This window comes from Dendrobates tinctorius, unplaced genomic scaffold (genome assembly GCF_039654945.1).
Source record: "Dendrobates tinctorius isolate UK_male_01 unplaced genomic scaffold, ASM3965494v1 ptg000059l, whole genome shotgun sequence".
In the NCBI taxonomy this organism is placed as follows: domain Eukaryota; kingdom Metazoa; phylum Chordata; class Amphibia; order Anura; family Dendrobatidae; genus Dendrobates; species Dendrobates tinctorius.
This window is the reverse complement of record NW_027361727.1, coordinates 3,954,891-3,973,316: the sequence shown is the minus strand read 5'-3', so window position 1 is coordinate 3,973,316 and position 18,426 is coordinate 3,954,891. Positions and strand designations below refer to the sequence as shown.

Here is an 18,426-nt window from a genome sequence, read left to right as displayed (position 1 = left end):
TTTAAGATTACTTCTGTTCCATAGAAGAAGATATCTGTCACCAGGAGCTAAATCTGCACAGACTCTCAGGTCTTGTTCTTCGTAGTTAGCTTGTGTTAGATGCTCTATGTTCTGGGGGTAGATGCGTCATATTCGTATAATTAGCTGTATGACAGGAGCCTGTTTATAGAAGCAGCCATACAACTGACTTCCCTTAATGAGAATGTAGTGGAGATCAGTGCTGCACTGTAAAGTAATGATGTGAGAAGAATGCAGATGTGACATTTGCATAGAGAAGTACACATATATACAGCTCTGGCAAAAATTAAGAGACCACCACATCAAAACCCTGTCATGGCCAGCCCAAACTCCAGACCTGAACCCTATTGAAAACCTCTGGAATGTAATCAGGAGGATGATGGATAGTCACAAGCCATCAAACAAAGAAGAACTGATTACATTTTTGTACCAGTAGTGGCATAAGGTCACCCAAAAGCAGGGTGAGAGACTGGTGGAAAGCAGCCAAGACGCAGGAAAGCTGGGATTAACAATCATGGATATTCCACAAAATATTGATTTCTGAACTCTTCCTGAGTTACAGCATTAGTATTGTTGTTTCTAAATGATTATGAACTTGTTTTCTTGGCATTATTTGAGGTCTGAAAGCACTGGGGTTTTTTAAAAAATTTTGACCATTTTTCTTTGTCAGAAAAAAAATACAAAATTTATTGCTTGGAAATTCGGAGACATGTTGTCAGAAGTTTATAGAATAAAGGAGCAATTTACATTTTACTCAAAAATATATCTATAAAGAGAAAAATCAGACAAACTGAAAATTTGGAAGTGGTCTCTTAATTTTTGCCAGAGCTGTATATAACGGCTATAGACCTTAATTTTTCCACTGAAGGATGGGTGTCTCTCAGGTGCTAGTGGGGGAAGGGTCCAGGGGCTTTTCTGGTCACCGTACACCCAGAGACATATAATTTACAGCTCTCTGGTGCAGAGAGGGTACAACTCTCATCTTTTCTATGCGAGTAAGAACACCACCCCCCACTCACACCTAATACCATTCTCATCTGATTTTCATCCTGTTATACCCCACATGCAACCTAATAATCACCCCTGCTCCTGATCATCACCCCCGCATTATATAATCCCAGCTAATTTTCACCCTGTCCTTTGGAAAACCCCACATGATTTTCATTTAACCCCACATGTTTGATTTGTAGCTGATCATCTCATGCCCCGTCAGCCTCCTCCCATAATATATAGGCTTTATATTGTATGTGATTTATAGATTATGTGGAGGGGTTTGTTCATTATCCCATTACACATATAGTTGTGTAATGTTTCCTATCACCTGTGGAGGCGCTGCAGGGAAATTGAACACTTGCTGTCCGTTTCACCCATCTGATCACTGGGGGTCACAGCAGAAGGATGACCTATTGTATACATATAGTAATGAGACCCTTAAAAAAGTAATGGATTGTATGAAGGGCAGTACTTTATGATGTGAAGCCCTTCTGCACCCACCTTTCAGACTACTGTGTATTGATTGCATTGAGCAGAGATTATCAATTCCACTTTTGAACCAATTTCAATGTCTTCTTTAAAGACCGACACAGAAAAACACTTACAGATCGACCGTAACTCTCTCTGGTCCGGCGATGACTTGAAGAGGTCAGATGGCATCTCGGACAGTGGCATGAAGATGGAGTCTGGGTGTAAATGGAGGAAGAACCCCTCTGACCTGTCCGACGAGTCCGACAAAAGCACGTCCGGAAGGAAGAACACAGTCATATCACAGACTGGGTCCTGGAGGCGAGGAATGACAGCTCAAGTGGGGATCACAAGCCCACGCACCAAAACCACCACAGGGACGCTGAAAACACCTGGGACCGGTAAGATGACCCAGACCCACAGCACTAGAGTCTTCTCACGTCACCAGCCCTTTCCATGGAGTGTGCCAATTCCTGTTCCTTTGTTTGCTACTTAAAGGGGAGGTTCACCTATTACACAGTTATATATTTCTACTAGGACATTGCATACACAACAGTCTTGCAGTGTATTTATAATATTTACATCATAGTTTTATATGAACAAAAGACTTTGGTAGTTTGATCATTAGTCGCAGCCTGTTTTTACTCCAGAGCAGCATTTTCAATGCTGCAGAGCTTATAGAAGATCTGTCACTTGTTCAAAAAAATTAAGTTTCCTTGTAAAAATCCCTAAGCGTCTCTGACTCTATGGCTCTCTTCCGTTTTTTTTGCTCTGTGTCAATCCATTGCAGAGATATTCACATTTGTGGTTTTCGGAGCGCAGTATGTGAAATTTCTGGCGTAAAATGCAGACTGGTATCTAGTGTCCCTGCTCAGTCAACTCTCCTGGATTATGAAGTGTTAATTTATATTATTTTTGTTGCCTTTTGACAGGAAAAACAGACGATGCAAAAGTATCTGAGAAAGGAAGACTGTCTCCAAAGTCAGCTCAGGTGAAACGTTCGCCGTCAGATGCAGGCCGCAGCAGCGGTGATGAGACCAAGAAATCCCTGAGCAATTCCTCACGGACAATCACTGCCAACACTAATACCTTTGGGTTTAAGAAACAGGGGAGCTCAGTGGTTGGCATGCCGATCATCACAACCAGCGGGGCAACCATAACTAGCGGCTCCGCCACCTTAGGTAAAATGCCAAAGTCTTCGGGACTCATCGGCCGGTCCTCGAACCGTAAGGCCAGTGTGGATGGATCGCACAATGATGATGGATACCTACAGCTCAGTGCCAGGACCAATCTCCAGTACCGCAGTTTACCACGTCCTAGCAAGTCACGGAGCGGAACCGGTAACCGGTCCAGCACCAGTAGCATTGACTCTAATATCAGCAGCAAGTCAGCAGGCCTCCCTGTCCCCAAACTGACCAGCAAGATGACTCTTAATAACTCTGTGTCTGGACTGATGAACCAAACCGACCGTGAGAAAGGAATTTCATCTGACAATGAGAGCATCGCCTCCGGTAACTCCATCAAAATGAACCCGGTGTCACAAGGTGTCCCAAACGGAACTCGCCAGCAAGGAACCAAATACCCCGATGTGTCGTCACCAACCCTGCGCAGGTACGGGGTGTAGTGCAAAATGTATCATGGCAGCCATCAGAAAGTCACTGCCATCCATGCTCCTCTCTTTGTGTTGCTGTTGAACTTGCTCCCACAACATATAACCCCCTAATTATCTGCATTTACCCCCTTTCACCATAACACTGCCCCTTGTCCTAACTAACATTAACACGTGTGTGGCTTATCCCCTCCTCCAAGAGGAGCACAATCTTTACCTGAGATACAGGAGCCAAACAGTGGCACAGAGTATTTCAGGAGTTATTTTTAATTTTTTTTTTAAGTTGATCTTTTTTTTAAATTGATCTTGTAGAAAGTCAAACAAACTTTGAGTTGCATAGTGGCAAAGAGAATATTTAACCATATAGATGACCTTCAACAAGATCTTGTAAAATACTCTGTGCTGCTGTGCACATTTCCAGTAGGTGTATTGGCATTAATTGGATGCATCTTTATAGATTTTTTTTGCTTTCTTCCCTATGACCTAAGAGGGCACAAGTGCGAAAAATGAGCCAATATTTGCATTAATGTTTGCATTGATTAGCGGCAATGTGTTGTAAACCGGTTTTCACATAAAAAGCAAGAAATGAGAAGGCACTAAAACGTCTCGATGAATGTGTCATTCCCGTTTTAGGCTTTTTGGCGGAAAGCCGAACAAACAAGGACCCACCACAACCTCAGAAAATATGAAAAACTCCATGATTATTTCCAACCCCCATGCCACCATGAATTCCCAGGCCCACCCAGACTCCCCTTCCGGGAGCGGTATTCTGAGCAGCGGAGGTAGTAGCCCCCTGTATGGTAAAAATATGGATCTGAACCCATCTCCTCTGGCCTCCAGCCCCGGCTCCGCTCACTCGGCACCTTCCAATAGCCTGACCTGGGGCACCAACGCCAGCAGCTCCTCTGCGGTCAGTAAGGACGGTCTGGGCTACCAGTCGATCAGCAGCCTGCACACCAGCTGCGAGTCCATTGACATATCCCTCAGCAGTAACAACTCACCGAGCGCCATGACAGCCTCTCCACGGGACGACTCCATGTCTGGCTTTGTCAGAACCAACAGTGTGAAGACCACCATGTCCGAGAGGTGAGTGACCAGTAAATAGGAATGTTCACATTCTCTGACAGCAAGCGGGAATCTTGAAATAGGTGAAAAATTACAACATAAAGCATATCAGCAAGTCGCAGAAATTCTTTAATAATTATGTATTTTTACATAGGCCGTTTAACTCTTTGCTGTTTTTAAGTGCAATTACACATATCGCCCTTTTCTTTACTTGTTCCCTTTTTATTAATTTACTAATAATGTTTTTTTTTCCCTCTTCGATCTGTTCCCCCGTTTCTGTAGCCCTCTCTCCTCCCCCGGTGCTAGTCCTAAATTCAGCAGAAATACTCTCCCCCGGAAGCAGGACAGGTAACGGTGTCTGTCATGGCTGCCGTCAGCCTGAGTGTTCATCACCTGCCGCCTGTGCTGTTCCTTCTCTCGTCCCCGGGCCGCCATCACACTCGGAGGCTTTTTGCTTGATTTTTTTTTCTTTGTGGCATGCGGCTTCACTGCCCCCCGTCCCTCCGCTTGTCATCACGTCTTTTGTCTTCAGTCATTCTTGCGCTTTGTGGTAAGCGTCCGTCCTCTACAAGCTTTTTTTCTTGTGTGTCTGCATCATGACTTGTGTTTGGCAAAATAATCTGAAAATAGCTGATGGTGACCCAACATTTTCCCCTAAAAATCCGCAGTCATTTCATACATTTGGTTATCTTATGAAATGCGTCTGCGAAAGCTGGGTGACAACCAATATGGCTGCCCAAAAGGGATTGTACGGTTGCCAGACTTTAGATTGGATTAGATCAATGTAAAATTATGCCAAAATGCCTTTTCTGGGCTCCAGTAAAGTTGGATGATGACCCAATATTGGAGGCTTATTAGTGGCCATATTGGATGTCACCTGTCCGTCCCATGAAGGGATCAGGCTAAGAAGATGCTGAATGTAGCTATTGAAAACTTGGCAGAAAAGGAGGGAATACAGATTTTTTTTTTTTTTTTTCTAATATCGCTTTTGAAATCGATAGAAGATATGATCAGTAATAATAAACTAGTGTTATGGCTGCAAGGATTCAGTGGGAATTTCCCTGACAGTCTGGTCTAAGGGCTGTGTAATGGCAGCCTGTAGTCTGCATCTTATTCACAGTCTACAGGTCTCCCCAGCAGCACAAGTTCAAAAGCCGCCCCCTTATACAGTAGATAGCCGACAGTTCTCTCCCGACTCCCCTATACACAGTAACATTCGCCTGGGCTGAGCGCTGCTGCTGGGTTTTCTATGGGAGAGCCGCTGTCAGAGTCCAGATCCTGATCTCCCCCGACATCATCATCTGTAAGGGGAGAGTCGGGAGGCCCCCATTCACATTAGACTGGCAGCCGATAGCAGAGGATTGATGTTCACGAGGCCCCTAAACTAGGGCATTGCTGTTTATGCCTTTTATATCCTGGAAATAAAGTAAATTAGCAATTTTTGAGATTCTTTTTTTTGTATGTTTTGAAATTGCATCAAAATAAGATGCAAAATGTAGTAATTGGCGCACTGCCGGCAGGTAAACTGGGGTAGGGCGGAAGCCAAGCTGTGCGTCATCCTGCCTTGCAGCTAGAGAAAATCTAGGTTACATGAGGTGCGCTCCAAGATTAATTGCCCCAGGTAATTAGGCAGCTATATAATGAACGCTGCCGAGTCCCTGCATGTTGCCAGCCAGGGTGTAGCACCTTATTCAGGAACCCAGCGACTAAGAGGTGTCTGTACCTGCACTGCCGAGAGGAGCGTCTACATCTCCTCGCCCTGCGATGTCGCCGTATGCTGGGCATATAAATATGTACACCCTGATCTGCTGCAATTGGGCTCAGGGCCTTCCTGTTTCATCAGAGAGTACATATTGCGCTGCCCCTCATTCATGCCCTCTTCTTGGACGTGACCTCATTGACGGCAGATCTGTCTGTCAGATGGCCACTTGTTCACTTACAATGTTGCATCCCTTTGGTGGACATTAGTCTTATTTTTGTTGGACCCCAGGATCATCCACTTTTCCCATTGTATAGGGGTTGTCTAATAAATAACCACAAATGTATGGTGATTGGGGGTCCAGCTGCTGGGGGGATGCCAGAGTCCTCTGTGTGAACAGAGCGGTGGTGACGTGTGACCGCACAGTGGTGGAGATTCCAGCAGTGGTACCCCCAGTGTTCATACACTTACCGCCATAGCCATCAGGTAGGTGATACATGCTGTTTATAAGGCACAAGCCGAACAGCCCCAAGAAAAGAGAATGGACGAGTTCAGCTCTGCTACATTTATAGTCTGATCCACAACAAGCTGCAGGGCCTCCATCTTGATGAGTGTCCTGTGTGTCCTCCCTTATGGTAACCGTTCTCCTTTGTGCACATCCATGTCTGATCCCGCACTTTGCACGCTCCTCGTGTCCACGTAATCTGCACGTTTGTGTGCGCGTCTTCCTATGTTTGCGGCCGGCTCCGTCTGTCCGTCTCTCTACCCCGCCAGCTTCTTCCTCCCTCTGAAGTCTTCTCTCCTCTTTTGACTTTGCTGCAGTGATCCTCATCTTGATAGAAACACTTTACCTAAGAAAGGATTCAGGTATCGTCTCAGTGGCGCCTGCTTTGTGGTGTGGTGCCTTCTCCATTTTGGCTGTGGGTCTTCATGTGACCCGATATTACTGGTTCTTTTTGTTCCATCTTACCTTTGTTGTGTGTGTTTTGCATGATAGGATGTGACAGTGTGTCCTGTGTGGTGTCATTAAAGGGAATTTGCCACTAGAACCAGATACCTTTTAAATGTGGCTAGTAGTGAACCGAGGTGGTGACTCCAGAAATCCTTAGTACATTGGCTAAGGCTCTGTTCACATGTCCAGTAATCACCAGTTAGAACTGATCCAGCAGAAATCCGTTGACAAAGTTGTGCAGATACAACTTTTCTGTCTATGCAGAGCAGACTACATTGACATCAAAAGTCCGGGCAGCATCTGTCTGCATGTAAATCCACTGAAACTCAAGTTTCAGATAAGTGTAAAAGGCTACAGCTGCCCCTATAAACCACTGAGGGGGGAGGAACGGCCACATGCACGCACTACAATATAAGATGTGTTTTATTATAGTCTCCTTAATAACACGTAGGACATGGTTCACCTTTCATCACCGTATTGCAGTTTATAGAAATAGAATAGTGAGCGCAGCTCTGGAGTATAATATAGGATGTAACTCAGGATCAGTAATGTAATGTATGTGCACAGTGACTGCACCAGCAGAATAGTGAGTGCAGCTCTGGAGTATAATACAGGATGTAACTCAGGATCAGTAATGTAATGTATGTACACAGTGACTGCACCAGCAGAATAGTGAGCGCAGCTCTGGAGTATAATACAGGATGTAACTCAGGATCAGTAATGTAATGTATGTACACAGTGACTGCACCGGCAGAATAGTGAGCGCAGCTCTGGAGTATAATACAGGATGTAACTCAGGATCAGTAATGTAATGTCTGTACACAGTGACTGCACCAGCAGAATAGTGAGTGCAGCTCTGGAGTATAATACAGGATGTAACGCAGGATCAGTAATGTAATGTATGTACACAGTGACTGCACCAGCAGAATAGTGAGTGCAGCTCTGGAGTATAATACAGGATGTAACTCAGGATCAGTAATGTAATGTATGTACACAGTGACTGCACTAGCAGAATAGTGAGTGCAGCTCTGGAGTATAATACAGGATATAACTCTGGATCAGTACAGGATCAGTAATGTAATGTATGTACACAGTGACTGGACCAGCAGAATAGTGAGCGCAGTAATGTATAAGTAATGTAATGTATGTACACAGTGACTGCCCCAGCTGAATAGTGAGTGCAGCTCTGGGGTATAATACAGGATGTAACTCAGGATCAGTAATGTAATGTATGTACATAGTGACTGCACCAGCAGAATAGTGAGTGCAGCTCTGGAGTATAATACAGGATGTAACTCAGGATCAGTAATGTAATGTATGTACATAGTGACTGCCCCAGCTGAATAGTGAGTGCAGCTCTGGAGTATAATACCAGATACATAGTGACTTAGAATTGTATTTTCTATGTAAAGTGTAATACGGCTTCCTGGCTTTGCTTTGAAGGATGTACTGGGTTGAATTTCATGATGTTTGCCTTACAATGATTTTACCATGTAATGTTACATCCAGCAGGTTGTACAGAGTCTTTCCTTACTGGCAGAGCCATCAGTGGTTCTTGCCTGTTCTGCCCGGCGCATGACAATAGATTTCCTGTGTGATTTTTTTTTCTGCAGTTGCACCTGTTGCTTTTGGCTGTATTGGGCAGTGAATGGGTAGGGGGGACACATGAGGATCCTGTGATTTCAAATGAACATAATTCCCCTGTGTCGTAACTACAAGTTCCAGCATGCCCCAGCAGGCCACCTTTCCTGTGTGATTTTGCAACTATTGCACCCCTGAACGTGAATGTAGAAATTGTGATGTAGGTTTTCCTCTTCTGTGCAGCTTTTTCATTATAACATCTGGTTTTAGGACAGCTGAATACTACATAGATAACTTATGAAGGTTGTCACCCAAGAATCCAGCATGTAGGGCCGTATCACAGCGTGACTGGACAGGAGAGGCGGGGTGACGACCCTTAGGGAGGCCATAATGGTGGCTGTGTTGGTTGTCGCCTTGTCTGCTTTACCCCCATGTACCATCGCTTAATACTGTAACAAAATGCATCCGCTCGGAGTTTGACTTATAATGTGGTTGTGTTTTTAGCATTTGCTGCCCCACAGCTCCTTCTTTCCAGAATTAATCATTTTATTCTTTTTTTTTTTTTTTTTTTTTATCCCTGGTCCATGCAGGTACGCTCCATCTTCTCAGCTCCGAAACCAAGATGATACCAAGGAATGGCTGCGCTCTCATTCATCCAGCGGACTCCAGGACACTGCCAGTAGCTCGCCATTCTCGCCCAGCTCCAGTATAACCTCGCCCTCCGGCACCAGATTTAACTTCTCGCAGCTCGGTGAGTCTTTGTATGGACGACTGGAGAGCGACCATAGTAATGTAATGCCACATGGATCAATGAATGGTCTACAGAGGTTCACTCACCTAAACCCGCATCCTCTCCCATCAATATCCCTTGTGCCCATCTAATCCATACTCTCATAGCTTTTTTACCTTCCTATTATGAGGGGACATGATTTCTTCTATATTTTTTGCTTTCTGCTCTAGAAAAGGTCCCATTTGTTCCCCCCTCCACCCACACCCCCTCGATCCCAATGTGCTAACCACGAGTCATGGAATGTAATTATTTAAGAATTGTTACTTTCAGATTTCAGTTCTTCTTGGGCGCTAGATAATGTAATGCCATGATAGTTCATGATGATGTCGCTCATTGCCCGCTGTGATTTCTTTCCTTTATAGCAAGTCCTACAACTGCAGCTCACATGGGTTTGTCCAACTCCACCATGCTCCGGACGCACAGCCTGTCCAACACAGACGGCGATCACTACGGAGAACCCCGCTACAGGAACAGCTCCATGTCTCTGGATGAGAAGACCAGAACCATGAGCCGCTCTGGATCATTTCGTGACGGATTTGAAGAAGGTAAGTGGCTATCAAAATCACAAAATAGTCATGATGTAGCTCAGGATCAGCAATGTAATGTAATGTATGTACACAGTGACTGCACCAGCAGAATAGTGAGTGCAGCTCTGGAGTATAATACAGGATGTAACTCAGGATCAGCAATGTAATGTATGTACACAGTGACTGCACCAGCAGAATAGTGAGTGCAGCTCTGGAGTATAATACAGGATGTAACTCAGGATCAGCAATGTAATGTATGTACACAGTGACTGCACCAGCAGAATAGTGAGTGCAGCTCTGGAGTATAATACAGGATGTAACTCAGGATCAGCAATGTAATGTATGTACACAGTGACTGCACCAGCAGAATAGTGAGTGCAGCTCTGGAATATAATACAGGATGTAACTCAGGATCAGTAATGTAATGTATGTACACAGTGACTGCACCAGCAGAATAGTGAGTGCAGCTCTGGAGTATAATACAGGATGTAACTCAGGATCAGTAATGTAATGTATGTACACAGTGACTGCACCAGCAGAATAGTGAGTGCAGCTCTGGAATATAATACAGGATGTAACTCAGGATCAGTAATGTAATGTATGTATACAGTGACTGCACCAGCAGAATAGTGAGTGCAGCTCTGGAGTATAATACAGGATGTAACTCAGGATCAGTAATGTAATGTATGTATACAGTGACTGCACCAGCAGAATAGTGAGTGCAGCTCTGGGGTATAATACAGGATGTAACTCAGGATCAGTAATGTAATGTATGTATACAGTGACTGCACCAGCAGAATAGTGAGTGCAGCTCTGGAGTATAATACAGGAAGTAACTTGGGATCAGTATATACTGTATAATGGGGGTCAGGTGTGTCCTATACAGGATCTGCACCTGTAGTAGCCTCTAGTTATGTGCATTGCTGCTCTGACATAAAGAGTGCCTGGGAATGAACCTCACCAGCATCTACCCACCAATGTGACGCACCTGTCCTTGTGTCTTATATGTGCTGCGGGGCAAATACCTAAAGATTTCCACTGAGACCTGCAGGGTATTACTTTTTGATAAGAGATGATATTTCGTGTTGAGACGACACCCTGTGTTGTGTATAATGTGACACTGGTGGGAAATCTCAATATTCACATGAATGTGGGTGGTCTCCCTGCTCTCCCAGACTCCTGATCGTGCATTGGCATATCCCCACCCATAGCATTTAATGGCTTAATTTTGCAGATTTACCATTTAGGAGCCTAGTGTGGTGGTGTCAGTAGAGGGGTCTTCAACTTTTCCTGGGAACAGACACGACTAAGCCCAGATAATTTATCGTACACATCGTGAGACTGTGGTTTCCATGTAATCTGTTACCAGCCGGCAGCAGGGAAGCTATAGGGTTACACGTCATCTGCACTGGTTGTGTGAAGCTTTTATTCTAGGTGTGATAACGTTTCCTTGATTCGAACCCTAGTACTAGATACTACAGAACCTGAAGAAGTGTCATCCGAGTAATGCTGGAGGCGTCCTGACCATCTGCTGTAGTCTGTCTCCTCCATATCTGCATCATCCTAGCTGGTCGTGTTTGTACCCTAGAGATGAGAATCGCCAGGTGTTGCTGAATTGCTCATATACAGTATGTGTTTTTAAGGAAGGTTTAAACTGTTTCGCACATGCATTCAGGATCCGTGGAAAGCTGTGTGGCGGGGGCTGCGGGATACAGTGCGTGGGTACTGTGTGTGGCAGTTGTCCGTGGTGCCCCTCACCTCACCCAGTATCCAATTAGCATTTATTTCCCTTTCCACCCTGTGGTCCGCTGTCTGGAGGGAGAGCGGCCGTGTGGCTGCCCGGGGAGACGGGACGGCTTACCGATGTCACAGGCTCATTGTTGTGGACTGGACTTGCAAGACAAACAGATATGACAGTTCTGGTGTGAGACGACGAGCTCCTCCAGTGCTGGAGACACCACATTGCCTATAGTTTAGCAAGTGATCAGCGGCACCTGAACCAGAATGATGTCTGTGACTGATAGCCTCAATAAAGAAGAGTTCAAGACTTAAAGAACCTGAGTGTTTAATTTCTGCCCTTGCAGTAATGAAATTAATTTTTCATTCACATACGTTATTCTAAGGCCTCTTTCACACTTCAGTTGAAATCCGCCAAAGTGTGAAAAAATAGATCCGTTTCCGCTTTGTAAAAAACGGGTGCACCAGATCCGTTTTGTGGATGGATCTGCCAGTGTATGAAATTTAAAGGAACAGAGCTCTGGAAAAGGAGAGAGAGAATTTTTGGGTCTGTTCCAGAACGGCATTTAGGGGGTAAATTGCTTGCATGGTAAACTCTTCTGGGCATGCTCAGTTTAAAAAAGCGGTTCCGCCGCTGACAAAAACGTTCCTTTGTCTGTCCACTCCAGACGGCTGGAGATGCAACAGACGACCATCCGTCACAATCCGCCGCTAATTTAAGTCTATGGGAAAAAAACGGATTCCGCCAAAAAAAATGGCGGATCCGTTTTTTTTCTCAACTCGGCGGATTTCAACTGACGTCAAGCAACTGAAGTGTGAAAGAGGCCTAATTGTGTGATTTAGAAACTGCAGCTAATCTGAAGAATCTGAATTGCAGTGTAAAGCATGGGGGAAACAGATCTGAGGTTGTCTGAAATCCACTTGCTGTCTTATCAAACTCTAGGAGCTAATGCAGATTAGCTGGACACGATGATCTTAGTAGGAATGGCTGTGATCTGTGCTCAGCTGTATGGGGGCTCTGATCTGTGCTCAGCTGTATGGGGGGGGGGCTGTGATCTGTACTGAGCTGTATGGGGGGCTCTGATCTGTGCTCAGCTGTGTGGGGGGCTCTGATCTGTGCTCAGCTGTATGGGGGGCTCTGATCTGTGCTCAGCTGTATGGGGAGGGCTCTGATCTGTACTGAGCTGTATGGGGGGCTCTGATCTGTGCTCAGCTGTATGGGGGGGCTCTGATCTGTACTCAGCTGTATGGGGGCTCTGATCTGTGCTCAGCTGTGTGGGGGGCTCTGATCTGTACTCAGCTGTATGGGGGGGCTCTGATCTGTGCTCAGCTGTATGGGGGCTCTGATCTGTGCTCAGCTGTGTGGGGGGCTCTGATCTGTGCTCAGCTGTATGGGGGGGCTGTGATCTGTGCTCAGCTGTATGGGGGGCTCTGATCTGTACTCAGCTGTATGGGGGCTCTGATTTGCTCAGCTGTGTGGGGGGCTCTGATCTGTGCTCAGCTGTGTGGGGGGCTCTGATCTGTGCTCAGCTGTGTGGGGGGCTCTGATCTGTGCTCAGCTGTGTGGGGGGCTCTGATCTGTGCTCAGCTGTATGGGGGCTCTGATCTGTGCTCAGCTGTGTGGGGGGCTCTGATCTGTGCTCAGCTGTGTGGGGGGCTCTGATCTGTGCTCAGCTTTGTGGGGGGCTCTGATCTGTGCTCAGCTTTGTGGGGGGCTCTGATCTGTGCTCAGCTTTGTGGGGGGCTCTGATCTGTGCTCAGCTGTGTGGGGGGCTCTGATCTGTGCTCAGCTGTGTGGGTGGCTCTGATCTGTGCTCAGCTGTGTGGGGGGCTCTGATCTGTGCTCAGCTGTGTGGGGGCTCTGATCTGTGCTCAGCTGTGTGTGGGGGCTCTGATCTGTGCTCAGCTGTATGGGGGGGCTCTGATCTGTGCTCAGCTGTATGGGGGGGCTCTGATCTGTGCTCAGCTGTATGGGGGGGCTCTGATCTGTGCTCAGCTGTGTGGGGGGGGCTCTGATCTGTGCTCAGCTGTGTGGGGGGCTCTGATCTGTGCTCAGCTGTGTGGGGGGCTCTGATCTGTGCTCAGCTGTGTGGGGGGCTCTGATCTGTGCTCAGCTGTGTGGGGGCTCTGATCTGTGCTCAGCTGTGTGTGGGGGCTCTGATCTGTGCTCAGCTGTATGGGGGGGCTCTGATCTGTGCTCAGCTGTATGGGGGGGCTCTGATCTGTGCTCAGCTGTATGGGGGGGCTCTGATCTGTGCTCAGCTGTATGGGGGGGCTCTGATCTGTGCTCAGCTGTGTGGGGGGGCTCTGATCTGTGCTCAGCTGTATGGGGGGGCTCTGATCTGTGCTCAGCTGTGTGGGGGGCTCTGATCTGTGCTCAGCTGTGTGGGGGGCTCTGATCTGGGCTCAGCTGTAAGGGGGGCTCTGATCTGGGCTCAGCTGTAAGGGGGGCTCTGATCTGGGCTCAGTTGTATGGGGGGCTCTGATCTGTGCTCAGCTGTATGGGGGGGGGCTTTGATCTGTGCTCAGCTGTGTGGGGGGCTCTGATCTGTGCTCAGCTGTATGGGGGGGCTCTGATCTGTTTTCAGCTGTGTGGGGGGCTCTGATCTGTGCTCAGCTGTATGGGGAGGCTCTGATCTGTGCTCAGCTGTTGTTCTACGTGCCTGATGTCGCCCCTTTTTGTAACCCTCAGTTCATGGATCTTCGCTGTCTCTGGTATCCAGCACATCTTCTGTATACTCCACTGTAAGTATAATTGTCCATATATATTTCTTATATTAATCTATGTAATGTAATGGACGTTTGCGCTTTGCGTACTCGGTTGCGGTGCAGGTCGGCAGTGGCTGATGTCAGTCAGCAGGATTAGCTGTTTAATCTGGAGCTTTTAGTGAAGGAATCCGCTTTATAACTCTCGTCTATATAGTTCTGTCTTCATTTCCTACTCACTATTTGCAGCCCCTCGGGTCTTTGTTAATGTAACAACGTCTCCTGAGTTTTACGAGACCCTTAAATGTGAATCTTTCTATGTGGGGACAGTAAAAAAGCAAAGGTGCCAAAATGGAATGGGTAATAATGCCCCTCCAAAAGTAATGCAGATAATGAGCCGCCATGCTGCCTCCTTTTGTTTGGTTTTATGCAGTTGCAGACACATCTGTTTTTGGTAAAGCCAGGCGACTATTATTATTACTGTCTATGGGGTCAGTTATACATCCCCCATATTGCTGCACGACTAGGATGAAGTGCCCCTCAGGACTGTAGGACATCTGCCAGTCGTAGTGATTGGTGCCCAGCTTTCCCAGAAACAGATTTATCTAAGAAATGGCTAAAAAAAAAGAGAATAGCTTGAGGGATTATTTTTGCTAGGGAGTTTTGGCGTTTCAAGTGTAAGTCTATCTCTGCAGAATAGAAGCAAAAAGTCTTTAAAAGAGTACTAGTGTTTTATGTCTGCAGTTCCTATGCATTTCTATGTGTCTCCATGGTTACCAAACAAATTCTGTATAGTCTAGTTCTGCATCATATTGTCTCTACCTACCAAATGTATATTATGAAGGAGTAGCAGGATTCTACACCATGGGATTGTAACCATTGAGACCAATCGGTATGCATTGGAACTGTATACCTAAAACGGTAGATTATTAATTAGGAAAAATAGCAAAGTAGCTTAATTTTCCATTGTAAATGCATTAATTGTGAGGGTTGACTCAGGCAGCACCCTTCAATTTGAGAATTATTTGCACTTGTTGCTATTAAAACCCCCCATAAACCCTTCAGAGGGGCCCCCCGGCGCTGACCGCTCCTAACAATGCAGATCCGGTGACCACTGTGCGTTTATTGTCCCTGCGGCAGGAAGGTGAGACATGAACAGCTCTTGTTCCGAGAGGATCCCATTAAATTCATGAGATGGGTGTTAGACGTCTGCGGCACTGAATGTCATCAGTCGGGGGTGTTTTTCTTATTTTTTTTTTTTGCCGGTCTCTTATCTAATGCAGCGATAGTTTCATTAAAAAAACTGCCCAAATAAGGGAAAATCAAACAAGTCTGCACAGATCTCGTCTCCTGCTGCTATTTATAGGGGATGAAAGAGAAATATATCAGAGTTGCGGGTCGACGCCGCTCTCTATAAATGGAATTTCATGGGACTTTTTTTTTCCTTCTTTATCTTTTGCAGCCAGAAGAAAAGTGCCATTCAGAGGTTTGTATCTTCAGTGTAATCTTCTATTAAATCATCTAATATTCCGGATTGTGCCGGTAGTCCGCTGTGGCCTTTATCAAATGTGTTGGTTCTTTTTTAGATCCGCAAATTAAGAAGAGAGTTGGATTCCTCCCAAGAAAAAGTGTCCGCCCTGACAACCCAGCTTAGTGCCAATGTAAGTTGTCTTGTAAAATGGCGTACCCTTATACAGTGAAATCATACCCCTCAACAGTCATGTCATTCTATAAGGGGGGGATATTACACCCCTATGCAGTGATGTCATACCTAGTTATGGCGATGATATGTACAGATACAGTAACATTATACCTCCGATGTCATATTACTATATACGGATATCGAACACCGGTACTGTGATGGTGACCTCACATCCTGTACCATCATATCTTACTCGTAAAAGTGATATTAAACCCCTCTACATTGATCCCAAAACTCCTCCACAATAATATCATACTGCTCAACAGGTGAACACCCATGTGCTGTTATATCGCCCCCTTATGCGCTGACGATGCTCCCTTATATGCCGTTGTCGCCCTTTTTGTGCACCATGATGTTGCACCCTTTACAGTGCATGCAGCCTTCTGTTTGCTGTTATCAGCCATTTTAGGCTGAGTAGAGTCAGGATAGATAAATGCAAAATATTTTTACCTATTATCAGCATTTGCAGGATATGTGAATATTCCTTTACCCATACATACAGTGGGGCAAAAAAGTATTTAGTCAGTCAGCAATAGTGCAAGTTCCACCACTTAAAAAGATGAGAGGCGTCTGTAATTTACATCATAAGTAGACCTCAACTATGGGAGACAAACTGAGAAAAAAAAATCCAGAAAATCACATTGTCTGTTTTTTTTTTCATTTTATTTGCATATTATGGTGGAAAATAAGTATTTGGTCAGAAACAAGCAATAAAGATTTCTGGCTCTCACAGACCTGTAACTTCTTCTTTAAGAGTCTCCTCTTTCCTCCACTCATTACCTGTAGTAATGGCACCTGTTTAAACTTGTTATCAGTATAAAAAGACACCTGTGCACACCCTCAAACAGTCTGACTCCAAACTCCACTATGGTGAAGACCAAAGAGCTGTCAAAGGACACCAGAAACAAAATTGTAGCCCTGCACCAGGCTGGGAAGACTGAATCTGCAATAGCCAACCAGCTTGGAGTGAAGAAATCAACTGTGGGAGCAATAATTAGAAAATGGAAGACATACAAGACCACTGATAATCTCCCTCGATCTGGTGCTCCACGCAAAATCCCACCCCGTGGGGTCAGAATGATCACAAGAACGGTGAGCAAAAATCCCAGAACCACGCGGGGGGACCTAGTGAATGAACTGCAGAGAGCTGGGACCAATGTAACAAGGCCTACCATAAGTAACACACTACGCCACCATGGACTCAGATCTTGCAGTGCCAGACGTGTCCCACTGCTTAAGCCTGTACATGTCCGGGCCCGTCTGAAGTTTGCTAGAGAGCATTTGGATGATCCAGAGGAGTTTTGGGAGAATGTCCTATGGTCTGATGAAACCAAACTGGAACTGTTTGGCAGAAACACAACTTGTCGTGTTTGGAGGAAAAAGAATACTGAGTTGCATCCATCAAACACCATACCTACTGTAAAGCATGGTGGTGGAAACATCATGCTTTGGGGCTGTTTCTCTGCAAAGGGGCCAGGACGACTGAGCCGGGTACATGAAAGAATGAATGGGGCCCTGTATCGTGAGATTTTGAGTGCAAACCTCCTTCCATCAGCAAGGGCATTGAATATGAAACGTGGCTGGGTCTTTCAACATGACAATGATCCAAAGCACACCACCAGGGCAACGAAGGAGTGGCTTCGTAAGAAGCATTTCAAGGTCCTGGAGTGGCCTAGCCAGTCTCCAGATCTCAACCCTATAGAAAACCTTTGGAGGGAGTTGAAAGTCCGTGTTGCCAAGCGAAAAGCCAAAAACATCACTGCTCTAGAGGAGATCTGCATGGAGGAATGGGCCAACATACCAACAACAGTGTGTGGCAACCTTGTGAAGACTTACAGAAAACGTTTGACCTCTGTCATTGCCAACAAAGGATATATCACAAAGTATTGAGATGAAATTTTGTTTCTGACCAAATACTTATTTTCCACCATAATATGCAAATAAAATGGAAAAAAAAACAGAATGTGATTTTCTAGATTTTTTTTTTCTCAGTTTGTCTCCCATAGTTGAGGTCTACCTATGATGTAAATTACAGACGCCTCTCATCTTTTTAAGTGGTGGAACTTGCACTATTGCTGACTGACTAAATACTTTTTTGCCCCACTGTATCTGTATTCACTTGTGCCACAGTAAGCCCCCCCCCAGATACAATCTATTGTTCCCTGTTGTCTGCCACACTTTTAAGTATAAAGATGTCTGGGACCCTTTTTTGGCTCTCCTTTTCACCTTTGGTCGACTTGTCTGAGCCGATGATCTTCTGTGTGAGCCTGTGCCCAGTGGTCAGATGGGAGCGCAGTCCCCCAGCGCCCCATAGGGACTTGTTGTGTTAGCGCACAATGCGCAGAGCTCGTACTCCCCCAGCGCCCCATAGGGACTTGTTGTGTTAGCGCACAATGCGCAGAGCTCGCACATCCGGCTCTTCTTTGTGTCTCGCTGTTTTCTCAGTAAATGTTTGCACAGTGATTTGCTGCAGATATGTCGCGGTCTGATGAGCGTGTTTTAGGTGAATAAGCAGCGTGTGACGTTCCCTGGGTGGAGAATGCCGTTTCTTGTGTTTCCTACGTGTGCCGCTATACAGA

At 45.8% G+C, this 18,426-nt stretch overlaps 1 protein-coding gene across 7 annotated transcripts in view; it reads left to right on the top strand.

Annotated features, from left to right (window-relative positions):
* Nucleotides 1-18,426, top strand: part of NAV2 (neuron navigator 2) — a 479,602-nt gene that overhangs the window by 437,608 nt on the left and 23,568 nt on the right. For 5 of the 7 annotated variants that reach the window (XM_073578323.1, XM_073578319.1, XM_073578322.1 and 2 more), the window contains 10 exons: nucleotides 1,595-1,880; nucleotides 2,412-3,090; nucleotides 3,722-4,174; nucleotides 4,436-4,501; nucleotides 6,675-6,719; nucleotides 8,976-9,136; nucleotides 9,538-9,720; nucleotides 14,132-14,184; nucleotides 15,608-15,631; nucleotides 15,732-15,806. In XM_073578323.1, coding sequence (XP_073434424.1) covers nucleotides 1,595-1,880; nucleotides 2,412-3,090; nucleotides 3,722-4,174; nucleotides 4,436-4,501; nucleotides 6,675-6,719; nucleotides 8,976-9,136; nucleotides 9,538-9,720; nucleotides 14,132-14,184; nucleotides 15,608-15,631; nucleotides 15,732-15,806 — 2,025 coding nt within the window. The remainder of the gene's footprint in view (nucleotides 1-1,594; nucleotides 1,881-2,411; nucleotides 3,091-3,721; nucleotides 4,175-4,435; nucleotides 4,502-6,674; nucleotides 6,720-8,975; nucleotides 9,137-9,537; nucleotides 9,721-14,131; nucleotides 14,185-15,607; nucleotides 15,632-15,731; nucleotides 15,807-18,426) is intronic. The other 2 variants (XM_073578320.1, XM_073578321.1) reach the window with 2 other exon arrangements.